Raw genomic sequence first — 20,814 nt, 5'->3', positions numbered from 1 at the left:
CACCGTTTCTCTCCTTTTCTCTGTCATCTAGTTCTCTGTAACGAAACTCTCCAGGGATTGGGGTAAAGGTAGGAAGGGGAGCTGGACAAGATCCTTTCATAATTAGATGGTCATCTGTCACACTGGTTGGATTGGACTAAGGTCATCCCTGGCTACAAGTCCTAGGCATTGCTGTTGTATGGGCTGGAGATTTCCACCATAATCCTACCCTGAAAGAAGAAGGAACCAATCAGAAATCAATTTCTTAATGTTTCTAAGTTTTCAGTAAAAAACTCATTATAAATATGAGATCGAATTTTTATACTACTGGAATCAATCAACCAGCAAATATTTATAGAACATCCTCTGTGTGTTCTGAAATGGGTTACAGAAACACAAAACACGGTCATCTAGTCCTCATGGAGTTTACATATGGATTAGGCGATCAAATATAAATCATCAGTATTTGATGAAACAGTAAACAGTGCAAGATCAAATATAGTTAAGGGCTGATTATTATAGACTATCAATTCTATGGAGAAATTCAGAGGAGACAGAGAGACAAAAGGGCTGCAATGGTCAATGCGGACTTGAAGCACAGTAGAGATCTGGACCAAAAACCAGAGGAAAGAATGATGTTAAAACAGTGGGAACAGCATGGGCAAAGAAATCATGTTAGGAATAACCACGATGTGTTACGGGGGCAGTAGAGAGATCAATTCTCAAAAATTGTGTATGTGCTAGAGAGCAAGGGGAAATACAGTAGGTAAGGAAAAAGGACACAGGGCAAAAGAGGCTAGGTTTCATATCCAAAAGATACGGGATCAGATAATAACAAGTGTTGGTATGTATGTGGAGATCTCAGGATCCTCCATAGACTGCGGAGAGGGATGTGAAACAGTGCAGCCACTGTGGAAAAAAGTCTGGCAATTCCCCAGAAAGTTAAAACACAGAGTTGCCATTCCACCCAACGATTCCAATCTTATGCATATGTATTCCCAAGAGAAATGAAAATGTAAGTCCACACAAAAATTGTTAATAAATGCTCATAGCAACATTATTCCTAATAATTCAATGTAAAACAACTCAAATGTTCATCAGTTGGGTAAAGGAATAAATAAAATATAGTACATCTGTACAATGGAATACTATTTGGCCATAAATAGGAATGAAGAGCCGATGCATGTTATGACATGAGTGAACCTTGAAAATATTATGCTAAGTGGAAGAAGCCAATCAAAAAAAGAACATATATGCTATAATTCCATTTATGTGAACTATCCATAAATGTCCAAATATCTAGAGACTTTTGCAAGTAGACTAGTGGTTGTCTAGGCATGGGGTTTTGGTGGGGACCTAGGGCATGAGAGTTAAAGGGTACAAGATTTCTTTTTGATGTGGTGAAAATGTTCTATAATTGATTGTGGTTATGGTTGCACAACTCTGAGTATACTGAAAACCACAGAACTGTACACTTTAAATGAGTATACTGTATGGTATGTGAGTTATATCTCAATAAAACTGTTACAAAAAAAGAAGGGCTTTAAAAAAATCCATATAAAACTTCACTGGTGGAGCTGACAGTCAGCAGCAGGTAGGGACCTTTGTAACAAGGTAGTCTCTAGGATACATGGATCCAGACACCGGGGTAGATGCAAGAAGGGGAGCTAGACAAGGTACTTTCATAATTAGATGGTCATCTATCACACTGGTTGGACTGGACTAAGGTCAACCCCGGCTACGAGTCCTAGGCATTGCTGTTGCATGGGCTGGAGATTTCCACCATAATCCTAATATGAAAGAAGAAGGAACCAATCAAAAATCGTGTTCTTAAAGTTTCTAAGTTTTCATTAAAAAAAGTCATTATAAATACAAGACTGGATCTTTATACAGTTTTTATACTATAGTATAGCAGAGAGTTGATTAATAACACACGGCAAGTCTAGCTTCAGATGTGGCAGGAGGATAATGGATAGGCAGAAGGGAGTGGAGCAGGGCAAACATCTTATCCAGAACAGAAAGCACCCTGGAATCTTTGTGGCTAGAAGTTTTTATACCATACTTTATTAGATCAAGTTCCTCTAAAGCAGGGATTACCTCATTTCTTTATGTATCCCCAGTGGTTTGTAGAGGGCCTAGAATTTAGTGACTACTCAAACTATGTCTGTCGAATGCTTGGTTAATGAAATAGACATTAAACCTACAGGCACTTAGCACTACTAGGTAGACAAGCAGTGTCCATATGAAGTTTTTATCATTCTGGGGATAAATGGGAAAAATAAGGCCAATGTGGCATATGTGTTAGTTGAAAGAACAAGTAGACAGGAAATCAATACAGACATAACAAACTTGGACAACACTATCAACCAACTTGACCTAACTGACATTTATATAACACTCATCCCAACAACAGCAGAATACACATTCTTTTCAAGAGCACACAGAATATTTACCAAGATAAACCGTATTCTGGGTCATAAAGCAAGTTTCAGTACATTTAACAAATCAAACAAAATATGTTTTTTGGCTCCAATGGAATTAAATTAAGAATCAATAACAGAAAAATATTTGGAAAAATCTCCAGAAACTTGGAAGCCAAATGACACAGTTCTAAACCTACGGGTCAGAAGAAAGTTATAAGATATTTTGAACTGAATTAAAATGAAAGCAAAGCATATCAAAATTTGTAGTATGCAGCAAATACAATATTTACAGGGAAATTTACAGAACTCAATGCATATATTAGAAGTGAAGAAAAGTGTTACATCAATGACATCTGTTTCTGAGTTAAGAAACTAGAAAAAGCAAAGCAAATCAAATCCAAATAAAGCAGAAGAAAGGAAATAATATAGATCAGAATAGAAATCAATGGAACAGGCCAGGTGCAATGCATCATGTCTGTAATCCCAGCACTTTGGGAGCTGGAGGCAAGAGGATTCTGAGCTCAGGGGTTCGAGACCAGCCCGGGCAACTTGGTGAGATAGCATCTCTACAATAAATTTAAAAATTAGCTGGGTATGGTGGTGCATGCCTGTAGTGCCAGCTACTTGGAAGGCTGAGGTGGGAGGATCTCCTGAGCCTAGCAGTCGAGGCTGCGGTGGCCATGAGTATGCCACCGCACTCTAGCCTCAATGACAGAGTGAGACTCCTATTAAAAAAAGAAAAGAAAAGAAAATCACTTAAACCAAAAGCTGGTTTTTTTGAAGATTAAGTGCATCAATAGATCTCTAGCCAGACTGACCAGAAAAAAGGGAGAAGATGCATATTTATGATGTGAGGAATGAGAAAAGTGACTACAGATCCTGGAGATGTTATGAGAATAATCTGACAACATTAGAAACAATATTAGAAACAAATTTATGCCAATAACTTTGGCAACTTAGGTAATGTAGACAAAGTCTTTGAATGACTCAAACAAAGCTGACTCATATATAACCAGAATAATCTATCTATTAAAGAAATTGAATTTGCAGTTCAAAATTTTCTCACAAAGAAAACCAGCTCGAAGTGGTTGCACTGATGAATTCTGCCAAAAGTTTAAAGAAGAAGAAACACCAATTAAAAGGAGGCAATACTGCCTAACTCATTCTGAGGTCAGCATTACTCAGATACCAAAAACCAGAAAAGGATATTACAAGACAATAGAACTATAGACTAATATTCCTCATGAACATGAAAGCAAAATTACTTAACCAAATTTTAGTAAATCAAAGTCAGCCACATACAAAAAATATTCATTGTGGCCAGGTAGGATTCATCTCAGGAATGCAAACTGGTTTAACATCCTACTACATAAGCATGCTACAAAAGGGAAATTATTTGATCATCTTGATAGATATGGAGGGTGCCAAAAAAATGTATGTACATTTTAAGAAAGGAAAAAACTGTATTACAATTGTAATGCTCAATAAGATGAATCCAAATCATGTCTGACTTCTGCAGTTACAAGAGGTGCTCAGAGTGGTTACCACCAGTGTTCAGACACTTCTGATTAAAGCAAACATCTCTTAAGCTGTGTATTCATTTTTTTGGCACCTCTGGTATAGAAAAAGCATTGATAACATGCAATCTTTACTCCTGATAAAAACTCTCAGCAATGCGTGAATTAAAGGGAACTTACTCAACCCTGTGATAATCTTATATTTGCTGAAAGACTGAATGCTTAAGATCATGTTCTCACTATGTGTGTACAACATTGTACTAGAGGCGCTAGCCAGGGAAATTGGACTGACTCAAGCTAATACAGACTGAATTTACAGAGATCTAAATTCTATGCTCAAAAACTGTCAGGGGTGGTGGCTCACACCTGTAATTTCAGCGCTTTGGGAGGCCAAGGTAGGAGGATCCCTCCAGCTGCCTGGGGGACTGAGGTGAGAGGATCACTTGAGCCCAGGAGTTTGAGGTTTCAGTGAGCTATAATTGTGCCATGTACTCCAGCCTGGTTGACAGGGTGAGATCCTGTATTTTTTAAAAATTATATATTTAAACAAAAATAAGCAAACAAATAAAAAGATCAAAAGAAAAATTTAAAAATAGTTTTTAAAAAAGATATATTCATTAGTACAAATTAGGCTAATAAATTGTCCCTGATAAAGATCCTCAGGAAGTTTGCATCAGTTAAAAAAAAATAAAGATAATTTAAAATTTAATGGCTTTTAGATCTTTATGCCTTAATAATCCTAATTTACTGTTCAAAAAAACTTTTTCAAAGTGTTGTTTCCTTCATGTCACTAACTTCATAATAATACAGAGGTAAGTTTCAGCCCAAATGTATGAAGTGAGAATAATTGTGGTTTTATCGTGTGAGAATTTTCTGACCACTTCTCTGAAACCATTCACCTTGTCCCTTATCTATGCCTGTATCTCTGCATTAGCTTATTGTCCTCTATCAGTATTTATCTTTGTCCCATTCTCTCCTTTTTAAAAATTTATTGAACAAGTATTTATTGAGCAACCACTATGGGCCAAGTAAGCACTGTTTTAGGAAAAAGAAACATAATAATAATAATAACATTTATTTATTTAGAGCCAGGGTCTCACTCTGTCACCCAGGCTGAGTGCAGTGGCATGATCGATAGCTCACAGTAGCTTCACCTCCTGTACTCAAGCAATCCTCCCTCTTCAGCCTCTTGAATTGCTGGGACTACAGATGTGTGCCACTATGCCTGACTAATTTTTTAACTTTTTTGTGGAGACAAGGTATCACTATGTTGCCCAGGCTGGTCTTGAATTCCAGGTTCAAGCAATCCTCCCGCCTTGCCCTCCCAAAGTGCTGGGGGATTACAGGCGTGAGCCACCATGCCTAGCTGAGAAATATAATAATATTCAAGATGGAAGAAGAGACATTTAATATACTCCAGCTTGCTCAGTGCTTGCACTCTGTTATTTACACATTATACTTTCTCTTTGTGTAAGGATCAGGGTGTCAGGACAGTTGGTTTTCTCTGGTGAACACCCAGGTTCAAGGTTGTGGACCAGTGTCTTCACTAGGAAACATCGCATGACCTGGCAGTATCTCAGAAGCTAGAAGGCCTACGACCAGTGGGACAAACTGGCCACATGATTCTTTTGCAGTTACCTTGTTTTCATCAGAAGGCAGAACACCTGGAGCAGACTTGGACTTTTTTACTGGCTAGATATATACATTTGGGAAAATCATTTTGTCCTCTCTGGGTCTTATTTTCCTTACCTGTAAAAGAATAATATGCAGGACTAATTTTTACTGAGCATAGTGCATAGGTGCTATCCTAAGCACTCAGCATGTATTAGCTAATGTTATCTGCATAACAAATTTGTAAGTTTCACTACCTCTACTTCTCAGGTGAGGAAAGTGAGGCATAGGGACACTAAATGACTGCCCAAGGCCATAAAGCAATTAGGTGGCTACTGAAATTAAAAAAAAATTATATATATATTTGTTTTAAAATTGTGGGGTACAGTTAAGAGTTCGGTATACAAATATTCATTTAAACCAACTCAGTCTGGCTTGAGAGTCTAAACTCTTACCCATTATACTATACTATCTACTCATGGGCAGGAGTTGGATTAGACGGTCTCTTAGGTTGTCTGTCTCTAATTACAACAGGTAAGGTAGTATGAGATTTAGGTCAAGAAGATGAACATATTTTAAAAATGGGATGGTGGAGACGTGTAAAATGTTGTGGCAACACAAGAGGCCATCACTGGAAAAGCTGCCTAAACTCAATGACATCTGGATCTCCGCATGTAGCCTGTACTTCCCCACCCCAGGAACTTTCCATTATTTTTTTAGTTTTCACCAACTTAATCGAGGTATAACTTGCATAGGATAAAGTGCACCCATTTGAAGTGTATAATTCTGAGTTTTGACAAATGTATATGCTTGTGTAACTACCACTGCCACCAACCCAGAAATTCCCAGGGGCCCCTATCAAGCCAATCCCTACCACTGATCTGCTTTCTTTCTGCCACTAGAGACAGAATTTCACATACATGAAATCATACAGTATGTACTCTTTTAAAAAATTCTGTATTCTTTTGCTTAGTATGATGTTTCTGTGATTTATCTGTGTTGCTGTATGTGCTTGTCTTTGCATTTGACCTTTCTTCCAAGGAACAGATCCTTGCCCATATCCACAAATCCTATCCTTCAAGGCTCATTTTGAATGACGTGTTTTAATGTTTTCCTTACTTCAAACTCTAACTTGAATAGTCTGTAGTTTCATCCTCACTGCAGGTATGTAAATAAAAATCACACGAGTGTGGAATATTTTCTACTCAAAATTTGTCATCAATCTAGTATTTTGTTTATTAAGTCATATCTCTGAGTTACCTCCTTAAACATCTTTAATATTTTTTTGGCATGTTGTCTTGCAAATTTTGTATTTGAGCTTTTGACTTTCTACATAATACCTTGCCCTTAATTTGTGTAACAGGGAAGATGAACATGAAAACCATATCACCCTTAAGAGCAATGATAGGAAATGTTTAAATCGGTAATCACTGACCCACCAAAAAAAAAAAAAGTAAGTTACTAGCAATTTTAGATATCTGCCCCAGTGCAAATATGCTTCTGCTTTTAGAATTTTAAGAAAAAGAACAGTTCTGTTACAAAAGAAATAGAAAATTTTACTTGGGATTATAATTCAATATGGTATGCTTCCAAATTACTTATTTTATCTGGGGAGTAATATGAGGAAATAAAAAGAATAAATGAAGGTGAAGAGAAATGAAATACCTTGTAGAAAGATCTAAACAAAGACAACAATATATAAAAACAAAGAGACTGACAGGCTCACCAAGAAAACTAAACACTGATAAAGACACAGATCTAAAAGATCTATACATGACATGCACTCACTTAGACGGTCCCAACTCTTTTATGTAGTAATATTTCCATCTTGTGGCCTTTTAGCGTATTTCCCCTAAAGGATTTTAAAGTCAAATTGTTGCTCATTATAAGCATAAATGGGAATCACCTCTCGGCACACAATCTAAGTGGCATCAATGAAATTAAGTCAAAGACTAGAGACACTAGAAATCCCCTATTGTGGTCTAGGACTTCCAACTCTTATGCAGATAACGAGGGATCGTTCACACTTATAATAATTTGTTGCTGCTTCTTGCTCACTTCCTGTTCAAAGAGTGGAGGGAAGATCCAGATCCAATTCCCTTCTCTAATCTCAGCCATATATATATATATATATTTTTTTTTTTTTTTTTTATCTCTCCTCTATCTTCTCTGGCTCTCACCCCGATTTGTTCCCTCCTCCCCCAACTACTCCCCAATGGTACCAGCAATTCCTGGAAAGATCAACTCCATTTGACTTCTGTTATCACCAAGGTTCTATCACCATGCTTGCCTATTTTTTGAGCAGTGAGTGTTGGAATGCGGTAGGGGAAAGTAGGAAGCATGCCTTGTGCACCGTCATCCTGAGAAAAGAAGGAAGGTTGCATTTAAGGGAAGAATTGAGAGAAGGCAGACGTGGAGCACCAGGCAGAGACACTCAGATTAGGTTATAAGTGGTAGCTTTCCAGATGGATTTTAATAATGAGTAAATAATTGCTGGTTTATCTCTTGATAGGTAGAGACATGGCCTAGATCTACATCATGTGCTTACTTGCATGATGTTCTCTTCAGACTTGATGGTGGACACATGACCCAAACCTGTCCAATCAGAGCCTTGAATACCTTGGCCACAGTGACTCAAGAATGACTCTGCAAAGGACTCTAGGTAATGTTGTCAGATCAAATCATCTAGACTGCTACTCCTTCATTCATTCATTCTACAAATATTCCAGTGTCAGGCATTCTGGACACAGTGTTGAATAATAGAGACATTGTTCCTGCTCTTGTGAAGCTTAGAGTACAGCAGAGAAGCCAGAGCGAAGCGAAGGCTGAGGAAGGATGTGACAAGGGCTTGGGAGGAGATTATCTATTAGTGCTAGCTTTATGGCATATGAGTTGATGGACATAATTTGGGGGGGGGGAGATTCACATGAGAAAGAAAATTTGTGCTTGATCCTTATTTAACCAGAAGTTTAACTAATAAGAATCTATTTCAGTCCATTGAAGAGCTGTGGAAACGTAAGCTAGATATATAAACAGCAAAGAGAGGAAGAAAGAATTATCAGAAAGCATGTTGTGGGAGTAGGATTTGAAAAAAGACTTCCAGGCCGGGCTCAGTGGCTCAGTTGTAATCTGAGCACTTTGGGAGACCAAGGTGAGAGGATTGCCTGAGCCTGCAGATTCGAGACCAGCCCGGGCAACTTGGTGAAACCTCGTTTCTATAATAAATCAAAAATTAGTTGGGCATGGTAGCACGTGCTTGTAATCCTTTAGAGGAAATACGCTAAAAGGCCACAAGAAGGATCACCGGAGCCCAGCAGGTTGACACTGGGGTGGCCGTGAGCATGCATGTCACTGCACTCCAGCCTGGGTGACAGAGTGAGACTCCAACTCAAAAAAAAAAAAAAAAAGAAAAAAGAAAAAGAAAAAGAACAAGACTTCAGGGGAAAGTGAATTTTGAAAAACGTTTAAAAGTTTGTGGTGGACAATGATAATACAGATAAAAACTGATGACCCTCTGGTGTGTGATATGTCTTACACACAAAGAAGCCAAAAACTAATAGGTGATTTGTGGGCAGGTGTCAGGTAGGTTGCATTTAAGGGAAGAATTGAGAGAAGGCAAGCATGGAGCATCAGGCAGAGACACTCAGAGTAGGTTATAAGTGGTAGCTTTCCAGATAGGTTTTAATAATGAGTGAATAATTGCTGGTTTATCTCTTGATAGGTAGAGACATGGCCTAGATCTTAAATTCCAGAAGGCCTACCCCACAGCCTGGATACCTCAGGTTCAAAGGAGACCTATGGCAAGCACACAGGACAAACCGGTCAATACCCACATGTCATTCCTCTCTCAAGCTCTGATCCCACTTTCCTACCAGTGCTCTCTCCTGGATGAACTCTGCCAGACCATGTAAAAACTAGGAGGACATATCTTTGCCTGGCCTAGTGTAGGGTGAGGTGGGTGTGCAATGGACATTTTACATGCTTCCTCTTCCACCATTTGGCAGTAGCATCTTGATTTCCCTTTGGGAATCTGCTTCTTCCTTACTATCAGTCTATGTAGTTTGGGAGGACTCCTAGCATCAGGGATGGGCCCGTGACCTTGAACTGGCTGATAAACATGATTTCTGGGACTTTTACAAGAGATCCTGGGAAATAAGGAGGTTCCAGCAGCAAGGATTGTTTGAACTTGAAGATTCTGCAGAAACTGAAAACCGCTAGCCCTGGGGAATAAGGAACAAAGATGGAGAGGAAAGTGCATAGTTATATCTAGAATTTTTGCTTCTGAGATTTTCAGTAACATGAACTACTAAATTTCCTATTATTGTTGTTTATGAAAGTTTGGTTTGGGTTTTCTATTATACAACTAAAAGCCCCAACTGTGACTGTAGCTTAACTCATGGCTTTTTTTCTCACAGGCCCAGTTCAGGTCTTGATTCTCTGGATTTACTTCCTTGTCTGGGAGAGGAGTCATTGAAGAGAACTGCCAAGTTTCCCACTGGAAGTCTCTTTTCCCTTCAACCACACCCTGGTCTTGCAGGCTTTTCAAGAGCTAGGTCCTTCTTGCAGGGGACATGGAAGGGAAGGGAGGAAAGACCAGAGTATTTATCACCTAAAGACTGTCCCTCTATTCCTCTTACTGAAAACCCCACACCTTAGCATCATGGCTCCTGAAATCTTCATAGTCTTTGACTTTCATTAGAGCTCCTCTGCGTCTTTGCCAGAGTAGGGGCTCAGTGTGAGGAAGGAAGCTTTGACTATCCCACAGAGGTTAGACATTTTGGCCAACATTGACAGTGACACTGGGAGTTTCCCATACAAGGGCTGAGAACTTGCAGGTTCTGACTAATTCTACCAGCCTAAACAGTCACTCCCTCTTTCTCAGGAGAATCTTTGCAAGGACTAACATAAGCTGTATAAGCTCTGCTTCTTGGTATCTTTCCCAAAGGGTCCGTGGTAGCTGGTTTCTGTATACAACGCTGTTCTGGTTATCATTTTTTGCCTAGTTGATTAATTAGAGGTGTATAGAAATCCTACTGTAATAATCACACATCTTTTTAGAGCTTGAAGGTTTACAAATTGCTTTCACGTATATTATCTCATCATCAAAAGAACCTTGAATGGAAAGAAGGCTGGACATTAGGTCTGTTGTACAGAGGAAGACTCTGTGACTTAGAATAGTGGCTTGCCTAGGATCACACAGTTAAGGAATGGGGGAACTGGAGGCTGGGTCATTCAATTTAAATTCATGCATTCTGTCACTATCATGTCCTCTCTCTGATAGGTCAGTTTGAACTGAGGAAAATATAAGAAGAGTGTCAAATGCAGTCTGATGGAAAAAACAAGGCACATTTTAAAGTCCTGAATAGCTATGCTGGATATAAGTCTACAAAATGAAAAAGATTAATGACTCTCCTGTGTGTAATTCAAAAATACAAAAGAAGACTAAACTATAAAATGAATGTAGGAAGTCTACTAAACTTCTGAGTTTTTTCTAGGATAACAACTTCAATGCTTCTTTTTGAAACATTTAATATCAAATCCTCTTAAGAGCTTTTTTCTATCCCTTTGATTTGCTTGTGACCTAAGTTTCTGCTTAGTTGACTGGCTGGCTGGCTGAGCACAGGCTGTGAGTAATATAATGGCAAAGTGGTAGCTGAACACACCAATACTATTTTTATATCCCTTACCACATGAAATATAATAGGTATTCCACAGATCCTTGTTACTCTACAAAGGAACAATATCTTTAATTTAGACATTAGAAAAATACTCCACTCAGTACCAAATCTGTTCTGGGATATTTGAAAACTTTTAGGGATCATACTTATTTTGAATCACTTGGACTAAAGAACAGTTGAGTCAAGACTTTAGATAGAGAATAAAATTAAACTACTATCAATTTAATTTGTAGGAGTCAATTGTAGAAGTCAGTTGCTCAAGATGTTTGAAAAGACACTTTGAATACATTTAGGTAGCCTCATTTAGACATCGTCTTCATTGATGTCATCACTATCTTTCTTGCCTGGGTCAGCCTGACTCTATTTTATTATACCATAAACTGCTAGCTAAGTGAAGGACGCACCTGCCAAGCCTCAACTTTCTTGATGTCTGCACAGGAGCCGTTGGTGAAGAGTCCTTTCCCAGGTAAGCAAGTAAATATGTCTTGCAAGGCATGAGCAATGGAGTAGACCGCCAAGTACACGTTGTAGGATATCCGCAAGTGTGTGTAATCCATGTAAGGGGTCTCGACACTACTGATGTTCTCATCCCCTGTACAGAGGGGTCGGAAGGTGGTGGAGCTGTTGCTAAACCTGCCGCCACTTTCCTCGTGACCTCTCAGGAAGGTGTCTGCTGGTAAAGGTCCTTTACCACCTTCTTGGAGGTGGCAGTTAAATGTTTCTTCCCAAAACTCCTTGGCAAAACCATTGTGGACAGACTTCCTGGGATGGACTTTCTGCAGAAATTCCCGGAACCCTGGGATCTGCCCAGCCTTCAGAGCGAATCCAATGGTGCCTCCAACCACATGGAAGTACTCAGGCATGGCGATCAAGGAGGAACTGGCCCAGGCCTCGCTGGCCAGCCAGATCCTGCCGGTGATGTTGCGCTGGACAATCTCCTTGATGAGGGGCTCGAGGTCTGGGCCGCTGGAGAAAACTACGATGACTTTGGCTTTGGAATTCTGGATCACCTCCACCACCTGCTGAATCTCCTCCTCATCAGAGTACTGAGAGATGAGTTCGCTGAAGTCGATGCAGATGTCCCTCTCCTCGGCTTCCTCACGGAACTTCTCGATCCCTGGTCGCCCGTAGTCATCATCAGCTGCAATCGTGCCCACCCAGTTCCAGCGGAAATACTCAATAATGTCTGCCATAGCGGTGGCTTGGTGTTCATCGTTGGGGATGGTACGCAGGAAGGACTTGAACTGATTCTTGTTGCTGAGGAGTCGGCTGGAGGAGGCGTAGCTGACCTGGAAAGATCCAAGAACACAGAATGAGTGAATGAGAGAATGAGGTGCTGGGTGAGCTTCAAGGCATATCGGAGGTGGCTTTTTGAGCTTACTGTCATCTCATTTATCAAACACAGGATTCATTGTGGGCAAAATAATAGGGTGAGGACAGCCAGAATTTGTTCCACTCCAGCATGAGCTCCCAAACACCTGTCAGTCTATGAGGGAGCATCCCAACCCCTAATGGGTCCTCCTTCACAATGCTACCTTCAAAAATGGATCTGGTCATAAAATTTACCCAACAATAGTGGGGAATACTTATCCTTTCAAGGAGAGTCTTTATTCACTGTTTTATGTTTCTTCTAACCTCCTCTGTGCTGCCTCATTGGTTATAATATTTCCACATACACATCTTCCACCTACTGGACCCAGGGTCTGGTCTGAACAGTTTAACTTCCCTTAACTGTGATGCACACTGTGTCCATAACCCACCTCTGAAAGGAGTTAGGTTCTCTATGGATTGTAAACTTAAGGCTCTTCAGAAGAGTCCCAAGGAGTTCCCTTTTCCTGTTCTACCTAATTTCTCTCTTCCCATCTTCCAGTTAGTCCCCACCTCTTCCCTCTCCTACCTCTCTTCCCCCATGCTTTAGGTAAAGGTAACCTCAATCGCAGGCATTTTGAGAATTGTTTTTCTTTTTAGGTTCAATTAGCCATTTAGGCTCAAGAAGCTCAATCCCCTGCATCATGGTAACAATTATGTGCATCATTAATCATCATAAAAACATCCTTTCCTCTCCTGACTTTTCAGTGGTTCAACCACCCAGAGCCCTGTCCTTTGTTCAGCTGCAGGTAATGACTGAGCCTACTTGACAGGCTTTTGATGTGGGTCTTATAGAGGCTGAAAAGAAACCTGGAGAAATTGCATTGATATGTTCCCCCTCTCTAAGATATAGCCACTTCTCCATCTGAGCATGGGTGTGGACCACCAAGGGAAGAAAGCCTTGCCTTTGATGTTAAGAGATCATTGCCTGAAGTAGTATTCCAATACCATATAAAGCTAGTTCAGAGTCTCCCAACTTTTTTTTCCCCACTACGACAAAGAAAATGAAGTAAATGGAGGAGGCTGATTGGTCCTGGTGGGGAGTGCTCCAACCATCTAGGTCCCACCTAGCCATCCCAAAGCATCAGGGGAATGATATCTTTGATTGGGTGGGCTTTGGCCCATAGCACTCTGTGTGTCACTGTGGCTCAGCGGTTAGGAAGTTCCAGTTATTTAGACCATTTCTTCTAAAGGACAAAACATTTTTACACTTAAATGAATTTCTTCTAGGAAATGAAGTAGTGTTTAACATCACAACTCTAGTTTTTTTCAGAGAGTTTTTAAACTTCTTAAGAAAACAAGTTGAAAAAATTTGGGGGAAAGCCTCTTTAATATTTTCACCAATTGAGACAATTAGTTGTCTATGTCCGATGCTTTTAAATAAAAATTTACAATATATTCCTTACTAACAGATGGTTTCTACATTAAAAACATAAAATGCATTGGTCTGTGAAAAAACTGGGCTAACTTTGCTTTGACTAAGTTTTGATTTTAAAAACTATAATATGAAATTGATCATTTTTTCCTTTCATCAGAATAAGCCACTCTTGCACTGCCATAGAAGTTTGTGAGGTGGTTAAATTAAGTAATTTGCTTGATGTTATTGTTTTTTAGAGAACCCTTTTTGCAGACTCAAACAGTAGGCTTTTGAATCAGGTTTTTGCAAATGCAAAACCTACGATTTTTAAGATTCATACATTACTGCTTGCTTCATGATTTTTCTTTTGAAAACTGAGCCAAAAAGGGTTTTAAATTTAAAACAAAAATATCCTTTATAGATATATACTCTTAAGAATATTTGTGTATTTGAAATATTATAAATATTTATATTTAAATAAACTAAAGTATTTATATTAATTTAAATGCATATTTAAAAATATTTACAGCATTTGTCCAGTTTTTAAGAAGTAAACTATATAGTGGGATAAATATCACTTTGTAACCTCCCCCCACCAAAAAAGAAACCTTAAAACACACAAAATTTTTTATTGTAAGAGGGGAGAATTTCACGAATGATTCAGAAAACTGTTCTAACCACATTTATTTCAGCTGGTCTGCTTTCTTCCATCCACTTGGTGGCGTGGCTGGCATGAGAAACACTCTTGAGCCTGTGACCCCACCCTACAGTGATTTCCAGCTCTGTCCACCTTAGAATTGCCTCCGGAGCTTTCAAAACTCCTGACACCCAGGCTGCATCTCAGCTCAACTAAACTTTGATCTTTGCGGGGTGGGACCTGGTATCAGTATTCTTAAAGCTCCACAAGTGATTCCAACATGCAGCCGTGGGAGAGAACCACTGCTAAAGATAAACTTATATTGCTTTCATTGATAATCATGATAGTCTTCTCAGCAATGTCATAATTCAAATTCAATGTAACCTATCTTTCATCCAAACCAAAAAGTATTAAATCCTTCCCCTTCATATTCTTTCTTTTTTTTTTTTTTTTTTTGAGTTGGAGTCTCACTCTGTCGCCCAGACTGGAGTGCAGTGGCTGCTCCCAGCCACCGCAGCCTCAACCTGTTGGGCTCCGGCGATCCTTCCGCCTCAGTCTTCCAAATAGCTGGAACTACAGGCGCGCGCTACCACACCCGGCTAATTTTTGATTTATTGTAGAGGTGAGGTCTTGCCAAGTTGCCCAGGCGGGTCTCGAACCCGCAGCCTCAGGCAATCCACTCACCTCAGCCTCCCAAAGCACGGGATTACAGGCTGAGCCACCAAGCCCAGCTGTTTCTTTATTTGATGGTAATTACATCTTATGCCTGTTGGCCATGGGGTAAACATTTGACTTTAACTGCGTATGTACTTACAATAATACTGTGCAATATGCCAAGTTTAAATATGCCCAACACATTTGCTAATATGGGCTCTGTCAGCTGATTTTGGCACAAAAGCTACAAAGCTAGGGCTTCCCCATGGGAAACACCTTCCATCCCCTGAAATAAGGATTTGGTAAGTGACGATAACACTTTCTCTATAATCACACATATATAAAGAGATAATGGCTATCACCCCAAAAAGGAGCTCTCTCAATATAGAATGTAAAGTTATCAAAGGTACTCTTACAAATTTTAAAGATTAAAAATATTAAGGTGTGATTCATAATTTAATTTACCCTTGATATAGGGGATGCATCACAATCGAGCTGATTCTCCCATCCACGGACATTTAGGTTGTTTCCAACTTTTCATTATTATAAAATGATGTCATAGATTTATAAACACTAAACTGAATAAAAAGGCTTGATCTATAGTGTTAAGGGGGGAGCAGGTTATAAAATGGCATCTGGAATTTACTTTTTTTGGTGGAAAAAAAATGCAACTCTGAATAAATGTTTATTAAAGCACTTGTTTCAATGAACTGTAGCATTTGAAAAGGTGACCGTCTCCCTACCTAAGCCAAGTTCCTGCAGGGTGGAGACTGCTTATCCCTATACATTCTGTAAATTTGTTGAATGCAATAGTGTAGTCTCCATTTCTGGAATGTGCAAGACAATACTTAAGTTATTTGTTTTGTGAGAAAATATGCTCTGCTTCCCTCTGAGCCAAACTTTCATCCAGACAGTAGAGAAGCAAAGATTTTTAAGGGAACAGATATTTTGGGTTTGAAAGATTATACTAAAAGGTATAATCTCATTCCTTTTAGTAAAAGCAGAAGAAAGGCCATTTACTAAGGAATGGAGTGCAAAAATAAATGCTTTTAAAAAAAGAAAGACAAGTTTTATACAAGGTATGTGTAAAATAATTTTGGAAGAGGAGTGACAGTATCACTGACATCATTGACTTGGAGTCTCAGAAACCACAGATGGTTACGATACAACACACCGACCAAATAAAATGTCTTTTGTGCCAGAGACAGGAAAATAGAAAGCCGCGTGGACACTGGGCATGGCACTTTCCCCAAGCCTGCCTCTTCTGACCCCTGCTCCCAGTGCCCCATCTAAGAAGGCGCGATACCTGGGGAATGTAGAAGAGGCCTAGCAGGTTTGCCACTGCCGTGGAGACGCCCGAACCAGTTGCTCCCACCACAGCAATAGTAGACGGGATGTGCTCTGAGCAGTTGCAGAACTCATCAAGGTTCAAAGAATCGATTTTGTTCTGGGCAACAAAACTCAGGGTGGCCTCCAAGGCCTTAGACACGGTGTTGCAAGTGTCGAATATCCTATATCCCAGAGTCATGTTGGGAAGAAGGGCCGGGCTGCTGTTTATCTCCTCTATGGCAAATATCATAGCTTGTAGCCAGCGAAACCCACGGAAATTATACCTGGAAGAAAGAAGTGGAAGAAAATGGGAGGCTTGCTGGTCAACTATCAGACTAAGGACTGGGCAAAGCTGGGTTTGTGTCATGGCCCTGTTGCTACTCTTTGGTTTTGTGTTCTGCTCATTAAAAAGTCCTTCCTGTAAAATGGGGCTAAGACATGCCTCAAAAGGTGGCTCTGAAGATGATGGCATGAGATAATTATGCAAAATCTTCAGCAAAGTGCCCCACACAGAGTCAGGAAGCAATAATAATAAAGACTGTTGACTGGCACCGTGGTTCATGCCTGGCCTGTAATCCCAGCACTTGAACTTTGGGAGGTCAAGGTGGAAGGACTTCTTGAGCCCAGGAGTTCAAGACCAGCCTAGGCAACATAGTGAGACCTAGTCTCCACAAAAAAAATCAAACAACTAGCCTAGTGTGGTGATGCATGCATGTAGTCCCAGCTACTTGGGAGGCCGAGGTGGGAGGACCACCTGAGTCCAGTAGGTCAAGGCTGCAGCGAGCCATGGCTGTGCCATTCCACTCCAGCCTGGGCGATAGAGTGAGACCCTGACTCAAATAATAATAATAACAAAAATTGTTATTTGTGATTCACTGAATAATTTGCATTTGCCTCCTCTAGCAAAGAACTTGAAATAGCTGATGTGAGGTATTTTAACAAAATTAATATATAGATTTACAAAGAAAAAGGATGAAGGAAAATATAAACAGATTAGGATATGAATATGTGGGTGCCCAGGTTTGCACTCACAAACTTAGACTATAACATTCTTGGAGATCAAAGAGAAAAGATAAATAAATCAACTAATGTTTGTAAATTTAAAAAAGCCCAACAAACAGATGAAGTCGGTGCACACATGGTGGTTATTTTTGGGTGCACAACAATGGCGATTTCTGGGTATAGAAGAATGAATTTTAAAACAGTATGCCTCTGACTTATTTACAGTAAAAAATGAACATGTATTGCTCTTCAAAAATAACATTATTTTTAAAAAAACCAAGCAAGTTAACAAGAGAAATGGGATCAGTGACATAGTTTTCACTCCTCCAGCACTTGGTTCAGAGTGAGGGCTCAATAGATGTGCTGAATCAGTGTATCTGTGTCCAAAGGAAAAAAACATAACAACTTGATAGGTTCTCCCTTTATACTGTGGGTTTCCTTACTTGAACTCAGTGACAGGAGACAAGAAATACAACCTGTTATATTTCCTTGTATTGTTCAGGTTCCCAAAGTTCCTGGTCTAACTTAATATTTCGTTTTTCTCTTTATTGTTTTCTTTATGTTTCCTTCATCTGTTTGTTTTAAACTTGCAAATTTATTAAGATATATTGCAGAATTTTTCTTTACATTAAACGTCTATACTGCCAAACTGGTTTTATTATCTTTTTTTTTTTTTGAGTTGGAGTCTTACTCTGTCGCCCAGACTGGAGTGCAGTGGCCGCTCCCGGCCACTGCAGCCTTGACCTTCTGGGCTCCGGCGATCCTTCCGCCTCAGCCTTCCAAGTAGCTGGGACTACAGGCGCATGCTACCATGCCCGGCTAATTTTTTTTTTTATTTATTGTAGAGATGAGGTCTCTCCAAGTTGCCCAGGTGGGTCTCGAACCCGTGGGCTCAGTCAATCCACTCACCTCAGCTTTTTATTATCTTTTTAAAATATAATTTTAAAAAGCAGGATTTCAGGACACAGCTCTTGTTGACCTTAGGTCTGTATACACGTGACACACACATGTCTCTGTACCGCAGGGCACGACAAAGAGAGTATTTGTCCACACGGTTATGTGAAGGATACAATTAGCATCAGGGGAATTTTGCACTTAGTTTTCCTGCATTCATAAGAGACAAGTAAACATATTATCTAATTTACTAGCTCTCATTAGAATATGAACAGAAATCCAGTTTTGTTGGAACAGTCCTGGTTTTGATTTTCATCTCCCAGCTATCAGGAAGATCAGGGGAAAGTGCCGGATCCCTTCTGGAAGTTGCACGTCTTTCTCAGAAGATGGGTCAAATTTAGGGCACTGTTATGGTCTCTGATGTCTAGAATGGTGGAGGCGATATGCAGTCCCATCGTACTCTGCAGAAGTCAGGAAAGAAAGAGTTATTGCGCCTAGTTCAAGATGCCATATTCTAAAAGGGTCCTGGTAAGTTAAGGAGCATCAGATAGATGGAAGACAACTTGGATGGTGAGGGCTCTGGGAAGCGTGTCATGAAGGAATTAATGGGAAAACAGACTATTTGGTCTGGAGAAGAAAAAATTTGATGAGATATATTAGCTGTCTTCAAATGGCTTCAGGCAGTGTCCAAGAGACTTAGATGTATTGTGTTATGGGAGGGGGAGATGGGGTTTGGGAGGCTTTGGGGGGCTTAATCAATTTTTTATGAGAAAGACTTCCTAAAGAGAGTGATTCCAAAATGCTATGGATTGCATTTTGGTTTTGGAGTTGGGATTTCACTCTGTCACCCAGATTGGAGTACAGTGGCATGATCATGGCTCACCGCAACCTCAACCTTCTGGGCTCAGGTGATCCTTCAGCCTCAACCTCCTGAGTAGCTGGGACTACAGGTGCATGCCACTACACCCAGCAAATTAAAAAAATTTTTTTTGAAGAGACAGGGTCTTGATATGTTGCCCAGGCTGATCTTGACCTCCTCAGCTTAAGCAATCATCTTGTCTTGGCTTCCCAAAGTGTTGGGATTACTTACTTACATTACCAGCCTGTGGATTGTAATGTGAAGGTGCTGGATCATGCCAACTACTATGGTTTTTTTTCAACTCTAAATTCCTTCCAAAAAAAAAAAAAAAGAGTGAGGCAGCCAGCACTCAGGTATTATTGCCCACTGGGGCATGTAAGGTCAATGGGGTATTTTACTGCTCAAATTTGCAAGACCTACAGTACATTTCCTGCTAGGTACTTAGTCTTTCATTAAATGACACTGCTGCCAGGTGAATGATAATTTGGTCACCAGCAGATGCTTTAACAGGCCATAGATTTTCTACTCAATATCCTTCACACTTTATTTTTGGAAAAAAAATTTTTTTTAATGCAACAGAATCATCTGTATTTAATTATTTAGAGATGGGATTTTGCTTTGTCAACCAGGTTGGAGTGCAGTGGCACAATCATACCTCACTGCAGCCTCAAATTCCTGGGCTCAAGTGATCCTCCCCTCTCAGTCTTCTGAGCCACCATTCCTGGCTAATTTTTATTTTATTTTATTTTATTTTTTGTAGAGACAAGGGTCTTGCAATGTTGTCCAGGCTGGTCTTGAGCCCCTGACTTCAAGTGATTCTCCTGCATCAACCTCCCAAAGTGCTGGGATTCAGTGCCTGGCTGAAAAAGTCTTTAGAATTAAAAGGAGGGAGGAGGAAAATTATCTTTAGCATAATTACTAACCATCATTTTTAAAAAGAGAGAACCAAGTTTTTAAAAGTTATTTTGGGTTAGGTGTCACTTTTCTCCAACCACTTAGAAGAAAACAGACTGTTGGACTGGACTCTTTCTCTTACCTGATACATTCCACCGACTCGGGCCTCGATTTTAGATCTTGATCTTTGGCTGCTACTCCAAAGTGAATAGGAAAGAGGCCCCCGAGGATAATGTCCCCTTTCTTCTGAGCCCGCTGGTCAGGCCCGTAAGCGGAGGTGTGCCAGGCAAGAGCCACGAGCATCCAACAGCAGCTATAGAATGCCATGATTCCGCCTTCTCTCCAAGGCGAAACACAGGATGTTAATGGTTTGGGGGCCCCCAGAACTTTCCCCCAAGTTCAGTTCATTCCCTGCCGTGGGAACACATGTCTACACGGTGACTAATAACAGGATAGAAGCCATGGTGTCTGAGTCTCCATTTCTGCCTTCTCTATTGCAGACGTGTAAGGTAGGTGGTCCTTGAGTCTTCGGAAGCCACATCATGTAGAGACCATCTGTGATGCTTTCTAAAAGAAAAGAGAGACAAAATGGATTCGACTAAACCTAAATCC

General features: G+C 40.0%; 1 protein-coding gene across 1 annotated transcript in view; it reads right to left on the bottom strand.

Moving 5' to 3' along the window:
- The window catches only part of CASR (calcium sensing receptor), a 33,375-nt gene extending 12,788 nt beyond the window's left edge, over positions 1-20,587 (bottom strand). Inside the window, 3 exon segments of the mRNA XM_021709937.1 lie at positions 11,613-12,497; positions 16,531-16,837; positions 20,345-20,587. Coding sequence (XP_021565612.1) covers positions 11,613-12,497; positions 16,531-16,837; positions 20,345-20,529 — 1,377 coding nt within the window. The 5' untranslated portion in view covers positions 20,530-20,587.
- Positions 20,588-20,814: the final 227 nt, after the last annotated feature.

This window comes from Carlito syrichta, unplaced genomic scaffold (genome assembly GCF_000164805.1).
Source record: "Carlito syrichta isolate Samal-C Ts95f unplaced genomic scaffold, Tarsius_syrichta-2.0.1 Scaffold287760, whole genome shotgun sequence".
Lineage (NCBI taxonomy): Eukaryota > Metazoa > Chordata > Mammalia > Primates > Tarsiidae > Carlito > Carlito syrichta.
Note: the sequence above shows the minus strand (reverse complement) of the source record. Positions and strands in the feature narration are given on the sequence as shown.